The following is a 15,112-nucleotide window of genomic DNA, read 5'->3' as shown; positions in this document are numbered from 1 at the left end:
CCTGCCTGTGTGCATGTTCTCCCTCCACGCTAAACATGGCATACTTAGTACGTTCAGGTAAACTGCCTTGAATTTACTACAGGGTAAGAAGTAGCAGAAATGCATCTTTCACTGTGTTTGGACTGTCTGATAGCACCTTCTAACAGTGTTCTTGCTCTAATTTCCCTGAAGCTTTTAAAACTAATTCTTCTGTAGTTATCCACTTAATATCCTCCATGCTATTTTAAAACACTTTTTTTTTTTTTTTCCCCCAAAGATATGTACACAGGCTTCTAAAATGTTCTTCTAAAATCTACTGTATTTAAGCAATAGATGCAGATACTTCCTATCCTGAAGATGCCTCATGAAGTAACAGTTAGAAGATGAAAGGGATTATCAAAGTGTAAACTAGACAACAAACTTGTGTCTCCATTTCCGCCACCTTAGTGTGAGATTTAGAAGTTGCTTTTTCGACTTGTACTCAATCAGTGTGGCATAGTTTAGCCCAGTGTGCGTGTTTATGTATCTGTAGAGCTGATTCTCCTGCTATATTGACCTTGGAGTTGTTCCTGATTTATACCAGCTCCTTGAATACTTACATTGAAGTCATATTAGTACATTTCAATTTAGGATTTGGTCAGGGTTATTAAACAGATCTTAATCTCAGTTGCATCCTAAAGGTTTTCTTTAAGCTTGCAGTAATTTTCTGAAATATGAAAGATGTTTCCTTTATTTCATGATAATATATCTTCACTGCCTTTCAGATCAAAAGGGGTAATCTTGAATATTTCCTCAGCTGCTGGGATGTATCCAACTCCACTGCTGACTCTTTACTCTGCAACCAAGGTAAGTGTTCTTTTCCACACTGAAGTCAAGTGTCAAACATAAGCCAACACTACAGGAATAAATGTTTTGGTGTCCATCTAGTGGTGCTTTCATGAACTAAAAGTACTGAGTTTGTAACTTAAATCTTTTCAATAGTGAAAGCTGGAAGGTTGAGAGAAAAATGAGTGCAAGGGTTTACTGGCATGGAAACGACTATTTTATGTATTTCATAATGCATTCTACTTTTACATGGGAAAGGATGCTAGTGTACTAAGCAAGCTTAGTGTGAGGTTGAGAAAGGGCATTGACTTCAGTTTAACATGCTTTCTTGTTTTGACTTTGAAACTTTTTTCCCCCTAATCTTACTGAATATATGTATCTTCAGTATATATGTATATATTTATTTAAGTAGGACTCCTCTGGTACTTGCTGACAGCAGACATTTGTCATCATTTTTTATTAGTTGCCTTAAGTCTAGCGTTTCAGGTAGGAGAAATGATAGAGCTCTAGGGCCTCACCATTACCAAATAGTCAACCTCTCTTGATCTGCTGACCATACATCCTCCTAATGTAGCCTAGTATGTCATCTGATGTTCTTGCAGTGCGTGGATTATTGGCTTGTCGTCTCCCTGGCAGCCACCATAAATTCCAGGTTCTTTGCAGCAGGGGTGCTACTTGATCAAAATTAAGGCGTGGTGTTATCCCGCTCTGTATGCAGAAATTTGCACTTCACTGTCAGTCAACAAATCTCATGATGTTTAACAAATCCCAAGTTTATCAGGGTCTCTCTGGACTGAAGTTCTGTTGTGTCAGCTGCTCCATGTAATGCTGTCATCTGCAAATTTGCTGAGGGTGTGCTCTGTCATCATCTTGGTCACTGATAGGAGATACTGAAGAATATGGACCTCAGTATTGATCTGTAGGGTTCTCTGCTTCTTATCAGCCAGATGTCAAGCTGTTAATCATGGCCCTCTGAGCCTGGTGGTCCAACCAGTTTTCAGTCTGACCAGAAGTTTGTCCTTTCAGCACATAATTGCTCAGCTTCCAAATGACAATGCTGTAGAAGATGGTGTCAGAAGCTTTGCTGAAGTGAAAATACACCTATACACACGTGTGTGCACATATAGTTTATATATATCAAAAATCTGTTTCCCTTGTTTACAAAACTAGTCCACTCCTTTTGTAGAAAGCAATGTAGTTGATTTGCTGTTGGTAAATCTGTTGACTGTTTCTGATGTACCATCTTGTCCTTTATGTGCTTGGAAATGAATTCCAAGAGGAGAGCTCCATGATTTGAGATAAAGCTGACAGGATCATTCTTGCCTCGTTGAGGAGGGATTGTTAGCCCTCTTCCAGTTGTCAAAGACCCCTCCCAGTTTCCATAGTTTTTTAGATATTTTAGGCAGCAGGCCTGTATACATACAGACTAGTTCTTTCAGCACTCTTGAGTGAACCCATCGTGGCTCCATGGATTTGAATACATCCAGCTTCTCCGAGTAGTCCAGAAATTGTTACTGCCTCTGCCTGTTCCTTTCATTAAACAAAGCTGGTGCATGCAGAGGCGTGAGAGCAGGCTTTGGCTATGCAAGGGCAAGAGAAACGTTGAATGCTTTAACCTTTTTCTATCCTTAATCTCTAGGTTGTCTCTCTCATCCATCAACAAACTCCTATTTCTCTCAAATTACTCTTGAAACTAGTGTACCTGTAGGATCCTTTACTGCTGCTCTTAATGTCCTTTGCTAGTCTTTTCCTAGCTTCAATGTTATTCCAAAGTACCCACTAGGATTTTATGTTCCTCTTCTGTGTCTGTCTCCTTGATTCTGTCTCTCATATGCTCATTTTTAGTTCATCAAGAAGCTCCTCACTTAGCCTAACATTCTTTTTACTGAAATTTCCAGTTGTCTTCCACAATAGACTAGTTTATTTTGCCAGGCTGTAAGTTACTACTCTAGATCTACATTTTACGTTCAATTTATCTGCTCTGGCTTCTCTTTGTGTCACTAGGACAGTTTTGTCTTTCTGCAGCTGATCTTATGTTTTTTCCAAAGATACTTATACAGGCTTCTAAAATGTTCTTCTAAAAGATTTCCAGTTAATGCTGTAAAGACAGGATACACAGGTACACAGTATGGAACTGATGTATACATGATAAAACTAAATGTAGGAGACATTTACACTGGTATTAAAGTAGTATGACACTACAGCTTTTTTAGGTACACTTGGTAATTACCTTAACTATTCCAAGGATTTCAGTCTAAGCAGAACCTTGACAGGATGAAGAAACCTTCAGTAGTAGCATTCATGTCAGAACAGACCTATCTTTCCTCTAGACTCTCAGTAAAAGTCTAGACATCATGAAAGACTGAATTAGTTTTACCTGGTAAAATTTGCTCTTGAAATAGCTGTTTCCTGAGAGCACAGTTCTCTGTTTTAATATGAAAGGTCACTTGAATTGTGGCAGTGCCTTCAGCTTTATAGAATGAATTGAGCTTCTGATTTTACTGATAATATGCCTTGCACTGCTTTGGTTAGTCTTTTTTCAATGAGAATCTCAAATATTTCCTCCCCTGCCCAGAAGAAACTCAATTACAGGTTAAGTAATCTGCCTGTTCTCAGCTGCTCGTCTTCTACCACAGCAAGATTAGCAAGCATGAAAGTGACTTCCCTAATGTAGCTGTAGAAAGACTGTATCTGCAATTTCTAGGGTTCTCTCCCTCATCTATATGGAGGGGGTTTAAAGCATAGTATCCTTCAGGTCTAGGTCAATGGCTTTGGCTAATTATCAGGAACAGACGCGGTCCAACTCTTTAACCTTCCCATGGGGAATTCCGTATTTTACAATGAACCATGACATTTTTAAAGGAATCATAGTCCTATTTTTGACAGACTTACCTATCTACCATTAATATTCTTTACAAGTGAAATATGAATTCCCTCCGCCACGTCTTTAGTATTTAGGTTTGTTACTGGATATCCAAGGAGAATGGATATCCAGTAATCTTAATGCAATGTTTATCTGTTTATTTAGGGGATGCTTAACTAGATGGCATTCTTAAAACTGTTTTAAGTTACAGGCTGCTGCGGGGCCTGAGCATCTGGAGGTAGAAAACCTACCTTGTCTTGAAATAAATTCTTCAAGAAGAAAACCTCTAAAGCTTATCTGGATACCGGAAGTTGCTTTTTCATATGTAAAATGAACATTCTCTTTGTTGCGAGCTCTCTGCAACCAGTAAAGATGACAGCCCCTTTATACTATCTCTCCATATTTGAACTGATTTCAGGGCTCTATCATGTAGAAATAGTTAGACATTTGAATCATCAAAGCCCTTTGATTAACACAGTATAGTTTTAAATTTATTTTTAATAGATTTTTTAATATACTCTGTGCAGTTATCACACATACATCTGGCAACTGTGTGCAGGGACTGCACCGAACTATTTGTGTCTATGCAAGTGCCTTATTGTTGCAATAGCATAACTGGCTCATTGAATCTTCGCTGCTAGGCCTGATTTTCAGAGACTTCTTGAATACTGGATTTCATTAAGAACTTATACTTGGTGGAAAGGGAGAAGGAAACAACAGTTGAACAGAAGATAGACCTTTTTGGTTTAATGAGCCTCCTTCTAGCTTGTACTTGAAGAATAAAAGGACCTATCTGCTACACAACAAAATCTAGTTTTCTTTCAGATCTTGTGTACACTCAGAAAAGTGTCTAAAGTAGCATGGGAATGTTTCTTTTGCTTCTTGTATAGGCTGAGTGCAGTAGGATGACCTTAATAGGAAAAACACTGGGCACTGCAAACTTTAAGCACTTTCAGTTAATCTTGGGGTCATGGTCAGCAAAGGAAGACTGTAAAGAAAGTGCAATACTGTTATTGCTGTTTGTTTTGAAACTAATCCAAAGCAACTGCTTCCTAAGTACGTGAATTAACTTATTTAGTATTTATTTTAGCTTCAAGCATGAGTAAGATTATTTAGTTCCTTCAGCTGAAGGTACTCCATTCATCCAACTTGGCTGCATTGTTTCACTGAAACAAGAAACCGTAGCAGAACCTCATTATTTTGTGTCTCTGGACTGCAGGAGGGCAAAGTGGAAAGGTGGTTTAAAAGATCTCCCGGAGGGGGAATCTGTGCTGGTTTGAACTGCTGAGTAGCCTTGGGTTATTAGTACAATACTTTCTTGGCACAGTTATGGAGGCAGCTGTATCAGATATGAGGGCATTTTGAAGGCAGGTAATAGCATCTACCTTTTAAAGCTTTTTCACTTTCTTTAAACTTTTAGTCTTGTAATTTATAAAACTTCCAGAAGTTTGTAAGGTAATCTGTGGAGGTGGACTTCAGGACTAGGAAGAAGTTTCACCAAAGGCTGGCATTTCTTAGAAGTGTAAAGGCAGAAGACAAACTATTTAAACATTATGTATTAAAAACCACGCACAAGAGAAACCTACTTAAATCACCCTTAAAAAAAAAAAAAACCTAAGGAGATTACATAAGTAGCGAACCATGTGAACATAGAAAATCTTATTTTCCTTTTTTAACTAGACTTTATATAGTAAATCTAGTTCCTTTTTCTTCTAAATTAAAAACTGTTTTATTTGTTTAGATTAAGCCTCATCTATGTAAAAATGCATCGTAAGCATAGGGTTTCTATTCAGACTATGCAAACTTTCTTTGAAAACCTAAGGTTTTTCACTTTGAAAACAGGAACTATAAATAGTAATTCAAATATGCTTACGAAAACCCACGAACTATAGTTTCCGCTTTAATGCATAGCATGGTGTATGTTTCTCTTTTTTCTCTCTAGGCTTTTGTGGATTACTTCTCCCGAGGCCTCCATGCAGAATACAAGAGCAAGGGCATCATTGTGCAGGTGAGTATTTTGTTTCATGCAAGTGTGGTTACCACAGCAACATCGGTATCTTGGTAACAAAAGGGAATCAGCATATTATTTTATTCATGAATATGTGACACAGATTAAGGATAAGGATTTCCTTTGATCCCATCAGCAGCTTTCTTAAGTTACACTGAAACAATGCGTCTTGAAGGAACAAAAAAACATGGGTGGTATGTGGTTTTGTGTTGGTGGTTTTCTTTTGTTTGTTTTTGTTTTAGCTGATGGTGGTAATCGAACCTTTAAGTAGAAAATATTCCATAAAACTGTGTGCAGCTGCAGAATATGTCTTTGCACAAAGTAATCTACTGGAATGCACTTTTGGAGTGCATTTGTATGGAGTTTCAATGGGTAACTGCTCAACAGACTAGCATAGTAGCAGTCCATTCCCTGCAGTGTCAGTGAATCAGCTGCCAGTGTAAGCATAGAGGCAAGAACAAACAAAAGCCTCAAAGACCCTTTGTATGTAATAGATGACTTAATTTTCCGACAGCTTTATGGAATTTTGCTTTAATATCACTTCTCACATACTCTCAGTGTTTGCTTCCAACATGTAGCTGGAATTTCCAGCTTTGGTCACAAACACTGATGTTTTCATTACTTATTAGACCTGTTGCTCTCCAGAGGAATAGTCAGTTCCATAAAGGTGGTGTAAGACCTTACCCGTACTGTGAATCAGTGGTGTATCTTTTTAAAATTCAGTTAGAGATCTTCCTACAAACAGGATTAGCCTATGTCCATGCCTGTCATTTCCCTGTTCTGTATGGTGGTTCTCAAAACCATCTGAACTCTGAAGGCTCTATGAGGAGCAAGGCACAAAGTTGCCTACCTTATTTGTGTAATCATTAAGCAGGAAAGCACAGCTTTTGTTACTGGCTAAAACCATAGAAAAGTTGTGACCGACTTAAGACTGTTACCTTTTTGATACGCTTGATTTGTTTTTCCCTTTAAGCATACTTAGCAAAACATGAACTTACCACCTGGAAATGTCCTGCAGTTTAGTACCAGATGTTTAGTCCCAGCTGTTTAGTATAATGTCCTGTCCCAGTTCCTGAGAAAGGATTTTGTTAAGAAAAAAGGCAACTGCTGAATGAGCTATTCCCATGCTGTCACTGACCTTTTAATGGGAACCTCATTTAAACCTTACACTATATATAGCTATACTATATATTACTTCTATCTGCCCGGTGTGGTTCAAGTTGTATTACTTGCAGATTTAGCTTCGTTATCAGACAGCTCTTCTTCCAGTCTGTCACCTACATGCAGTGTGACCCTCTTTTAATCTGTGGTCATAGTCTCCAAATGAGACTGAAGGAACTGGTACGGTATTTCTTTTCTACATCAATAATATGAAGTCTTCTGGTCAGATTTCTTTCCTACTCAAGCCCACCTACAAAACGTAAGGCACAGGCTGCTTCAACACACAGCTACACAACTTCATTGACAATAGAGCTGGGTGGTTTTTGTTGTTGTTTGTTTGTTTTGTGGGGTTTTTTTGGGGGGGGGTGTTTTTGTGTGTGTGTTTGCAGTACAATGTCTGAGCTCTTTCTGTTTTATGGTGTCTTCTTAGGTAAAGCTGCTGGTAGTTACCTCAGTGTGAGAGTATTTAGAGACAGATGCTTGCAGGAGAAAAGTGTTACGTCTTTGAGGTTCCTGTATGCATTTGTAGCTAGGCAGTCTCCTCCTCCCCAAATACTCTGTCAGTTTGAGAGGAAAATGAAGTAGGAGCAGGTACTGCTCGTTTATGACTATGGAGTACCTATTGAAACTGAAAAGGTAAATAACCTAGTACCTCATGCTTGGCCAAAGGCATTAAACACAGTATGAATGCAGATAGTATGGGAAAGATTTTCTAGCTTTTGGATATTGAAAAGGTGAAAAAAAAAGTTTTCATTGTTTTATATTTTTAACACTATAAACAAATGAATTAAATCTGGCTTTCTGTATGAACAATTATGTTTTCCTGTGCAAAACTTAACAGGTTGTGGTAAGCTGTCTTTTTGTAACTCCCATGTTGGCTAAGGGTACTGAATTCCTGACAGCACTGCTTTTTTGCCCCTAAACGTAGAGTGTGAATTGCTGTTCTGAGTTATGTAGGCCTGATGACCAATAGCTGTCACAGCTTCAATTTGTTATGCTAATTTTATTGCAGTCCACGTCCTTGTCGTCTTGTTCCAGCCTAAGTCACTATAAACTACTAATGAATATTACACATATCTTCCTGTGAAGATGAGCTGATGTATGTTCTTCAAGCCCTTTGGAAGACTGCTCTCTTTTAGATTCTTTGAAGTTGATCTCTCTGACCTTCAGAAACTTGGTGCTTTTCATTCCACACTTGCACTTCCAGTTGAGATCACCATTTAAAACAGTTAACTTCTATTATGCCAATACCTGCAGAGAACCACTGCGTGAAAAGCAGAAACACAGTACAGATGATATTTTACCAATTTGTGAAGTTCACCCTAAGGTATATCAGTTTTGCTCAAGTGGGTTGCCTTCTCTGTGGAAGCTTAGTTTTGATAGTATGTAGTGCTTTTATTGCAATGCAGACATCTTTAGATTAAAAATATACTCTTTCTGGCTGACAGGCCTGCTTAATTTTACAGAAGCAGCACAGTAATAGTATAGGTTAAAATTCTGTATGTGGTTACATAGAGCTAAAGAGGTAGGCAAAAAGAAAAGGAATGAGGAAGAAGACAACAAGGACTTTTCTGAAGACTTTTTCTTTTTTTTTTTTTTCAAATCTTTCTCTGAAAGGTTTCTGCAGACTCCTCTGAAACTTTTGCTTTTTGAATATGTCTAAAAATATTGCTTGATTCTTTACCCCTTTCTTTTACTCCCTTTTCTTAAGTTCAGGCAGTATTGACATCTTCCCACTATACTTCATTACTGTGAAAGTGGAAGAGTTAAAACTTCCACTACTTGTTTGCTTCTACCATATCCAATATATACAATATCAGATCATAGAATCATGGAAGTGTGTGTTTGAAAGGATCTCTAGGACGTTTTCTGGTCTAACCTCCTGTTCTCCTAGTGCTAGCAGTGGGATTGCTGATGACACAAGGTCACGGGCCAGTCGTGGCTTTATCCAGCCAAATCTTGAAAACCCTCAAGGGCAGGGATGCCATGGCCTCTCTAGACAACCTGTTAGTGTTGCACTGCTCTCCTAGCAAACAGTTTTTTTCCTTAGCATCCAGTCTGAAAGTTCACAACCAAAATTGACAGGTTTGCCTCTTTTTATTTTATCTGGCACTAGCAAGAAGAATTTGGCTCTCATCTTAACTGCCCTTGAAATAATTATGGGCAGGTACTGGGGTACTATCAGCCTCCTTTTCACCACACTGAACAAGCCCACCTCTCTCTCTCTCTGTCTCCAGGTATTCACAGAAGTGTGCAGTCACCAGGCTAATGGCATTGCCTTCCTCCTAAAGCTCTTTAGCTTTCTGTATAGGTCAGCTTTGGTTGCTGCAGTTCCTCCATTTCACCTTTATGTCCCCCATTCTCCTTTTCCCCACAGAGAAATGAAGAGACTACTTTGGAAACACTCAAGAGTTCAGATCTTTTTTTAAAAAAAGTAAAATAAAATATGTATTAAAATTATGTAAACAAATTATTCTGACTTTTGGGGACTTATTTTTGTGTGAATGTAGCGTAGTTATAGAGGCTTCTATTCAGCACTTGAGATTGGTTCTTGCATCCATACAACATTCAAGACGCCAGTTCTGAGTGACAGGCAGTTTTATAAGCATCAGAGCTGTAAGCATTAGGAAATGTTTTAAGAGAGCAAAAGACATTGTATTGACATAAGCTACTTTTAAGGCATGTTTTGAAACTGGAGAGCAGGCTAGGCTTTCTCTGGATAAAGACACAGAATTTTCTATACAGTTCCTTGCCCAGGTAGTGTGGGTTTATATCTGCCCGGATATAAAATGCTCAAAGGCTTTAGGCAGCATAAGTTGTTGTGGGGTTTTTTTTTATTTGTTTGTTTTTTGTTTGTTTGTTTTGTTTTTTTAAATCTATCATGCTAGGTTTAGATATAGTTCATTAATATCTGAGATGCTTGTGGGGAAGAAGAAGGGGGGAAAATGAACTTAATTGATTCATAGAATCATAGAATGGTTAGGGTTGGAAGGGACCTTCAAAGGTCATCTAGTCCAACCCCCCTGCAAGGAGCAGGGACATCCCCAAGCAGATCAGGTTGCTCAGAGCCTCATCCAACCTGGCCTTAAACGTTTCCAGGGATGGGGAATCTACCACCTTTCTGGGCAACCTAGGCCAGTGTTCTACAACCTGCATTGTAAAAAAAAAAATTTCCTAATATCTAATCTAAATCTACTTCCCTCTATTTTAAAACCATTACCACTGGTCCTGTCACAACAGGCCCTGCTGAACAGCCTCTCCCCATCTTTCTTGTAGGCCCCCTTGAGGTACTGGAAGGCTGCTATCAGGTCTCCCCGGAGCCTCCTCTTCTCCAGGCTGAACAGCCCCAACTCTCTCAGCCTGTCCTCATAAGAGAGGTGCTCCAGCCCTCTTATCATCTTCGTGGCCCTCCTCTGGACCTTCTCCAACTGGTCCATGTCCTTCTTGTGTTGGGGGCTCCAGAACTGGACACAGTACTCCAGGTGGGGTCTCACCAAGGCAGAGTAGAGGGGGAGAATCACCTTCCTTGACCTGCTGGCCATGCTCCTCTTGATGCAGATGGCCTCTGGGCTGCAGGGGTGCATTGCCTGCTCATGTTGAGCTGCTTGTCCACCATCACTCTTCAACAGGGCTCTTCATAGCTGTTAAAATATGGCACAGTTAATGGGAAGGTAAAATTAAATACCTGTCTGTCTTCTGGAGAGCATTTGGGAGGAATAAAATATTGGAATGTAATCCTGTGCTTCTATGTGTCTTGAAGTCTGTGGATCAATAGCTAACCAGTGGTGCTACTGTATGCTTGCTTTTTCAAGTATCCTCATGCACAATTGTTTGCCCCTTCATGCTCTCCAGTGGCTTAACTGTGTAGTGCAGTTCACTTACAGAGTCTGTTTTGAGCAGAGGAAGACAGAAAACTGTGTAACTATTGTGCCACTCTGTGTGGGGATGTTGCAGATATAATTTGGTGGTGAATAAGAAGCTTAGAATTTTTTTTTTTTTAAAACAGCAAAATAGAGATTCAGTTTAGAAATGTAATCTGAAAAATGGATGAGGTTCACATTCTGGAGCTGAAACTAGGTACCTATGCTGTTATGGTAATAGAATAAGCAGGTTTCTTATCCAAGGATTTGTAGCTTTTGGTGACTTTAAAGGTGATGGTAACTGATTACACTTCTGAAATTCAGGTCTTCATGTTTTTCTCTCCATTAGAAAGTGGACACATGCAGTATATTTATGAAAGTCCTATTTATAGAGAAAAGTGCACGGTTTTAATCTTCTAAGATGAAGGAATAAAGAGACATACCAATGCTTCCTGGTTCTGATGGTCAAATTCCTGTTGAAATGTGCACAGCTATGGCATGGATAAATAGACCATGAGAGTTCCAAGTAGTCCTTCCCCTGTGCGATGCTTCTGAGAGTGTGAGAGTAAATGTTTCTGAGGTCAAGCATATGTGGTCACTGTTCTTTGAGAGACTAACATGGGGAAGCATGTTTCCAAACTGTAACTTGCCCAAATGTACTGAGTTTTGAGATGGTATTCTCATTTTGAGATCCATTAGTGTAGCAGAAGTGGACACACGATTCTCAGATATCTGCTGTAAATGTACATGAATCATAGTGTTCACTACTGTGATGGGCACCAGTACAGCCACGGACAGTGTCTTAGGAGGTCCTTGTCAAAGTGTTAGTAAGGTTCCAACCTTCCTAAGCTTGTGCGACCTGGTATGTTTAATATCTGATTAAGTGGCTGTAGACCATGTCTGTCTTGATTCCTTTTTTAGAGGCCTAGATTGAGGACAATTTGAAAGCAATGCCAGAAGCACATCTATGAGGAAAGAGGCTTGCTTCTTAGTGTACGAGTATACATTCATTTTCCTTTCCTTCTCCAGTGGCATGAGCTGAGGATAGGTGGAATGTGGTTTTGGATCCCCCAGCTTTATCTTGCCCCACCACTGATATGCTTCTGTGGTAACAAAATCCCTCCGTCAACAATATACCCATGCTGCTTCCTCTTGCTTTTTCATTATGACAGGCATGGGTAGTTCTGAGACGCACAGTCACTTTTTTTTTCCTTCCAAACATTGCTAGAAAATCCCTTTAACTGTGCTCCATTTCATGATCCTTCCTTCTGTCCTTGAGGCCTTCCACTCTGGTACTGGTATCTCATCCTTCCTCTGAGCCCTCCTGTGGAGTTACAAGCTGAATGTTTCAAGTTTCCTGGTGTTCAGTTTTCTCCTTCTTCCCTCCTGCCTTTGTGTTTCTCTCTGTAAAGAGAGAAACCTTGGCACCTCTGTAAAGGTGCCAAACTGAGGAGCTGTTATTCAAGTATAAAATCCTTGTCTTGGGTTCTGCAGCTCCTTCCCAAGCAAACATTGGGGCTTTACCACAGAGAAGCAACACTACAGCACTTTCTATTAAACAATTGAATTACGTTTTGTACTTAAAAGGCAAATTGCAAGAAAAGCTTTTCAACCATATGCTTGCAGAAGTGCTATGCTTCTAGGACCCCAACTGGGGATGCTGACTGTCAACAAACCGCTGAACTATTCTTCATGTTCCAAATATGGCCCACAAGATAACTGATTTAAAATGTGTGGGTTTTTTTTTTTTGTGCATTGTGATCTTAGAGTTGAAAAGAAGGCTAGCTTAAGCAAGAATTCACGATGAAGATTATCTAATTTCCAATTATTTTTGTTCCTTGATGGATCTGTAAATTAATCTGAAAGCATTCTCTGCTTAACATGATCTTTTCTACACGCAGAGTGTTCTACCATATTATGTGGCAACAAAAATGTCCAAAATCCGCAAGCCGACCTTCGATAAGCCCAGTCCCGAAACGTATGTCAGAGCTGCCTTAGGCACGGTAGGCCTGCAGTCCCAGACCAACGGGTGCCTGCCTCACGCGCTCATGGTAAGTCATCTTGGAAAATGTAAGGATCTGGAATATCCTCTGTATGTGTTTATTATGGAAGAACGGTAAAGAATAATTTTGAATATTAAATGTTTTTGTTCTTTAACTTCTAATCATGTTTTGTGTGCTGCTAACTGTTAGATTTCGCTTGTTATGGGCTATAAAAAGCTGAGACTTTTCCCCTCCCCACTTTTTTTTTTAGGGGTGGATCTTCTCTCTTTTACCAACACCTGCTGTCATTAATTTACTCATGAAAACAAACAAACAAATACGGGCTCGTTATTTGAAAAAAATGAAGGAGAAGTAAGTTGGGGGCAACTTGATCTCAGAAGCCTGGGACTCCTGCAGCATGGCCACGCTGCAGCACCAAGGAGACCTAATGTTTGAAACATCTTCAGCCGTAGGTGTACTTTCTAACAAGCAAAACAGTCTCGTTTCGAGGATACAGGTGAAACAAGACTGTTGACTTCTATTGTTGATTTAAAAATAGGCTTTATTTGTTTATAGATATTATGAGGGGGGAAGTGCTTTGGACTAAAATGGCACTGTGCTTTAAGAAATAATTATGTGGACTTGATCAGACATTGCGCTGTTGAGGAACAGCTTGGTGATGTAGCGCCCATCACATCTGTGTGCGCATGGGTGAAGGGCAGAAAAACAGTAGTTCTCACATATTGCTTGACAGGTGGGCGGAGTGGGAAGGGAGCATGTTTATTTAAAACCGTAACCTAGCACTATTGACAGAGTGCAACTTTTTCCTGGCTCAGGTTTTTGGTACTTGCAAGGATTCTGTATTGTCAGCCAGCTCATGAGTGCTCCCCTGCTTACACAGTCCAGTGTGGTTTTTGGTTATGAATTGAGGGAAATGGGCCAAAAACCAAAATAAGTGTAACTGCTCATCTATAAATATATACATAAAATAACATTGCAAAAAGTATTTAAATTCTTGGTTCTTGAATATGGGTTTTAACTTTTCAGTAACATGCAGTCTTTACGATTTGTAATAGCATTTTTAAAAGTTCAGTGCCTGCTCTTTGTAATAGGTGGTGATAACACAATGTAGATAAATGTCACAAGTTGCGTTATGTGCTGGTTGCTGTGTAAAAGATTATGGGCACTTTAAATGCAGAGCTTGAAATGAGTTACTCTCCTTGTTAGCAGTGATAGTTAAATTCTTCTTCTTCTTCTTCTTAGTTAAATTCTTCTTGAAGTATGTGTCAGTCTGTCTTTTTGGTGATGCCCTTTGAAATGTGAATCCTGAATATGTGAGACAGCTTTAAAAATGAGAACCAGTGAACTTCTTTCAATGTAGGACACTTTTAATTAAATTATGTTTAAATTAACTGATCTGTTTCACGGTTCTGTTCCAAAATGGAGTGTTCCAGTGAGGCTGAAGTTACCAGACTCCAGGAGACAGGGATCAGAGTATATGAGAAGTCTCCACTGCTGTTGTCTCTATTTACTGATCTATAAATAAAGATTTTGGTGTCTAACATTCCTTTTTATAACCATAAAATGTACTGAAACTTACAAGGCAAATGAAACTGCAAGCAGCTACAAGTGTTTTATGTGGTGACTTCCTCTGGCTGAAGAGTGGAGGTTGTTTTCTGTCCTTGAAAGAATAATTTCAAGCTCTGATTTTGAAGTAAAGTATGTTGTGCTGAGACATGATTTGGGGCTAACATTTCTGTACATTGAAAAAACCTGAATACCGATGCAATGGTGCTGATCAAACCTGAGACGCAGATCCTATCCCATAGTTTTAATTTTTTGGAACAGGGATGGTGAAGTCAGTGGTATTAGTTCTGTAAGAGCACATGACTTGGTTTGCTCTGGATCTGATGTGGAAGCGTTGGACTAAACAATCTGTATGCTTTTGACTTTGTAAAGCAAATAAAATGGAATTTACTCTGAATCTTTAATGTGTTGGTTTTTTTTCCTTAAAATGCTTGCCTGTACATTCAAATGCCTGATTGGCCTTTATCGTATATAGTGAGGCAGTGAAAATTACTGTATTTTTACATGCCAAACTCAAAGCTTTTATTAATCTGTTTTCCTGGCTGTCACCTATTTTAGTGCTGGTATTTTGAAATCAGTGGAACACAAAATAAATTTTAATTAGAACTATTAATTAAGCTATTAATAAGAAAGTTACTTGCAAGTAACAGTTTTGTAACTCTTGAAGGTTTTTGGAAAGATAGCGCACATACCCTGGCAAGGCAGTACGTGGCAGGTACAGGTTTGTTGGTGCCTTCATTCCTCTGCCAAAAAAAGTGATTCCCTGCTGCAGTTTGGAAAACAAAAGACCGAGGAGGGGAGAAGCAGCCTGCGGGTGAGCCCAGCACACGCTGCGGGCACGGCCCGC

At 39.3% G+C, this 15,112-nt stretch overlaps 1 protein-coding gene across 1 annotated transcript in view; it reads left to right on the top strand.

Annotated features, from left to right (window-relative positions):
- Positions 1-14,662, top strand: part of HSD17B12 (hydroxysteroid 17-beta dehydrogenase 12) — an 88,698-nt gene extending 74,036 nt beyond the window's left edge. Inside the window, exons 8-11 of the mRNA XM_086749979.1 lie at positions 744-825; positions 5,610-5,675; positions 12,598-12,747; positions 12,950-14,662. Of these exons, the coding sequence (XP_086606105.1) occupies positions 744-825; positions 5,610-5,675; positions 12,598-12,747; positions 12,950-13,054 (403 nt within the window). The 3' untranslated portion in view covers positions 13,055-14,662. The remainder of the gene's footprint in view (positions 1-743; positions 826-5,609; positions 5,676-12,597; positions 12,748-12,949) is intronic.
- The last annotated feature ends 450 nt before the right edge of the window (positions 14,663-15,112 follow it).

This window comes from Chlamydotis macqueenii, chromosome 5 (genome assembly GCF_036417535.1).
Source record: "Chlamydotis macqueenii isolate bChlMac1 chromosome 5, bChlMac1.mat, whole genome shotgun sequence".
NCBI classification, from domain to species: Eukaryota; Metazoa; Chordata; class Aves; order Otidiformes; family Otididae; genus Chlamydotis; species Chlamydotis macqueenii.
This window is presented reverse-complemented; position numbering and strand designations above follow the sequence as displayed.